The 1,721-nt window shown below is 47.7% G+C and overlaps 1 protein-coding gene across 1 annotated transcript; it reads right to left on the reverse strand.

The window, feature by feature from the left end:
* Positions 1–6: 6 nt before the first annotated feature.
* Pmar_PMAR011141 (Transcription initiation factor IIB, putative) lies at positions 7–1,540 on the reverse strand (the record flags this gene model as incomplete). Its single annotated transcript, XM_002774313.1, has 7 exons — positions 1,452–1,540; positions 1,243–1,404; positions 953–1,101; positions 761–904; positions 247–463; positions 92–198; positions 7–38 (listed from the first exon to the last, which is right to left on the reverse strand). Coding segments are annotated over exons 1-7 (896 nt in total), but the record flags the coding sequence as incomplete, so codon positions are not given.
* Positions 1,541–1,721: the final 181 nt, after the last annotated feature.

Raw genomic sequence — 1,721 nt, forward strand, 5'->3', positions numbered from 1 at the left:
CGTATCATATTCACACTGCACTGCGACACCGCTGCCAACTACGAACAACAAGAACAACCCTTTCCAATACTACTAACCCGAGCCCTCCTACCGAGTCTAACGATGGCTTCTTGTCGACATTCATGGCATAAGCAACAGCTAGCAAAGCCCCAGCGGCTACAGCAGAAGGATTGCGAGAACCAATGAGGCCATACCGACCTGTGTAGATGTAGATCACAAATAGACCAACAATACAGTAGCAATTACCCGCTTGCATAGCTACATGATCAGCTGCCTTTTCACACTCAGGTATACCCAGTCTATTGCAATAACGTGGCATGAACGTATCCCCAGCCACTGCTCCCAACCCCGCCACTTTAGCTCCTAATACCGCTCCTCCCCCTACTCCTGTACGAGCTTCCTGTACTGACGCCTTCTGGAGCATCTTCTCTAAACGCCAGAAGTTCTTTGCTACCTCCTTATCCTGTCAATGAAACCCCCATAACACAACTGGGATCTCACGGATCGCGAGGTCCACCAAAAGTCATAATGTAGCCTAATCTGTATAGGCCGACAACGACAACAAATGCCATCACGCATCGACCTCCCCAGTTTACCCGAATTTGCTAATGCGACAAACTCAGCGACTCTCACCCGAACTCAATAGCCCACACTTTCACGTTCACACTCTCATATAAGGTATAATCACCGAGTATACGAAATGTAGACTCGTGTAAGACCTTCGTTATCATTAGCCGATCAAGCCCAGCAGCTAGCTTACCTTGACAGTTGGTTGGGCAGCACGTATCTCCTTGATACTCCTCCCCGCTCCCTCCTGCCTACATGCCATATACGTTACTGCCAACAGCCACGGATAATTCGTCTTCCCTTTCAACAGTCCATTGTCGTCCATTTGCTTTAGTATCTACTACCACACTCCTCCATAACCTCACTAGCTTCGCTCCGCCTTCACCTGGCAACATCTTGTGTATATATTGTCTGGTAAGGCCAGAGCATCCATGATATCCCTAAGTATCTTGTGCCCTTTATTCAGCGTGCGGTCCACATTCTCACTGTTAACAGCTATCATGTGGGTACGAGCTAATCTAGTATTACCAAATCCTGATCACAAAAAACGACTTAACGGTGTCGGAATAAATGTTCCCTCCCCTCAGCTGAGCATGAATTCCGGTAGAAGTGTACAGAAGCCAACCACAAATCTCATATTGTCACCAACACATGTGTGTATCAACCCGCGCTCACCGACACTAGTCCCGAGACCTCCAGAGTGGAGCATGTTGTTGGTAGTGCCACCCACACGGTTCCTGTCCGGGCCACTACTGTCCGAAAATGTCCGCCATTCTTGGGAGTCATCAATACAGGACATTTCCAATATCAACCCACAATTACGGCAAATGACCGAACCTGCTCTTCCTCCAATACACCATCAACATCATCACTACCAACACTACCTTGTGCATAGTCCACAACTATCTGAGTCTTCCCCTTGCATTCGGGGCATTCCATAATATCACGGGCTTGCACATTAGCCGACATCACCACAGAGAGGAAAGGAAAAACACAGAGAAACTAAACCAATGCTGGGAAATATGCACATGCTCAGCTACATATGTTATGCCTATATGGAAATTTCAGGAAAATTTTGGGAAATTCTACGGCAAGTCATGAGTGAATCTCCACAGTTGGTGAGGAAACTCCTGAGCTCGGCTGAGGAGGCCAAA

Source organism: Perkinsus marinus (assembly GCF_000006405.1).
Source record: "Perkinsus marinus ATCC 50983 genomic scaffold scf_1104296958424, whole genome shotgun sequence".
Taxonomy (NCBI): domain Eukaryota; phylum Perkinsozoa; order Perkinsida; family Perkinsidae; genus Perkinsus; species Perkinsus marinus.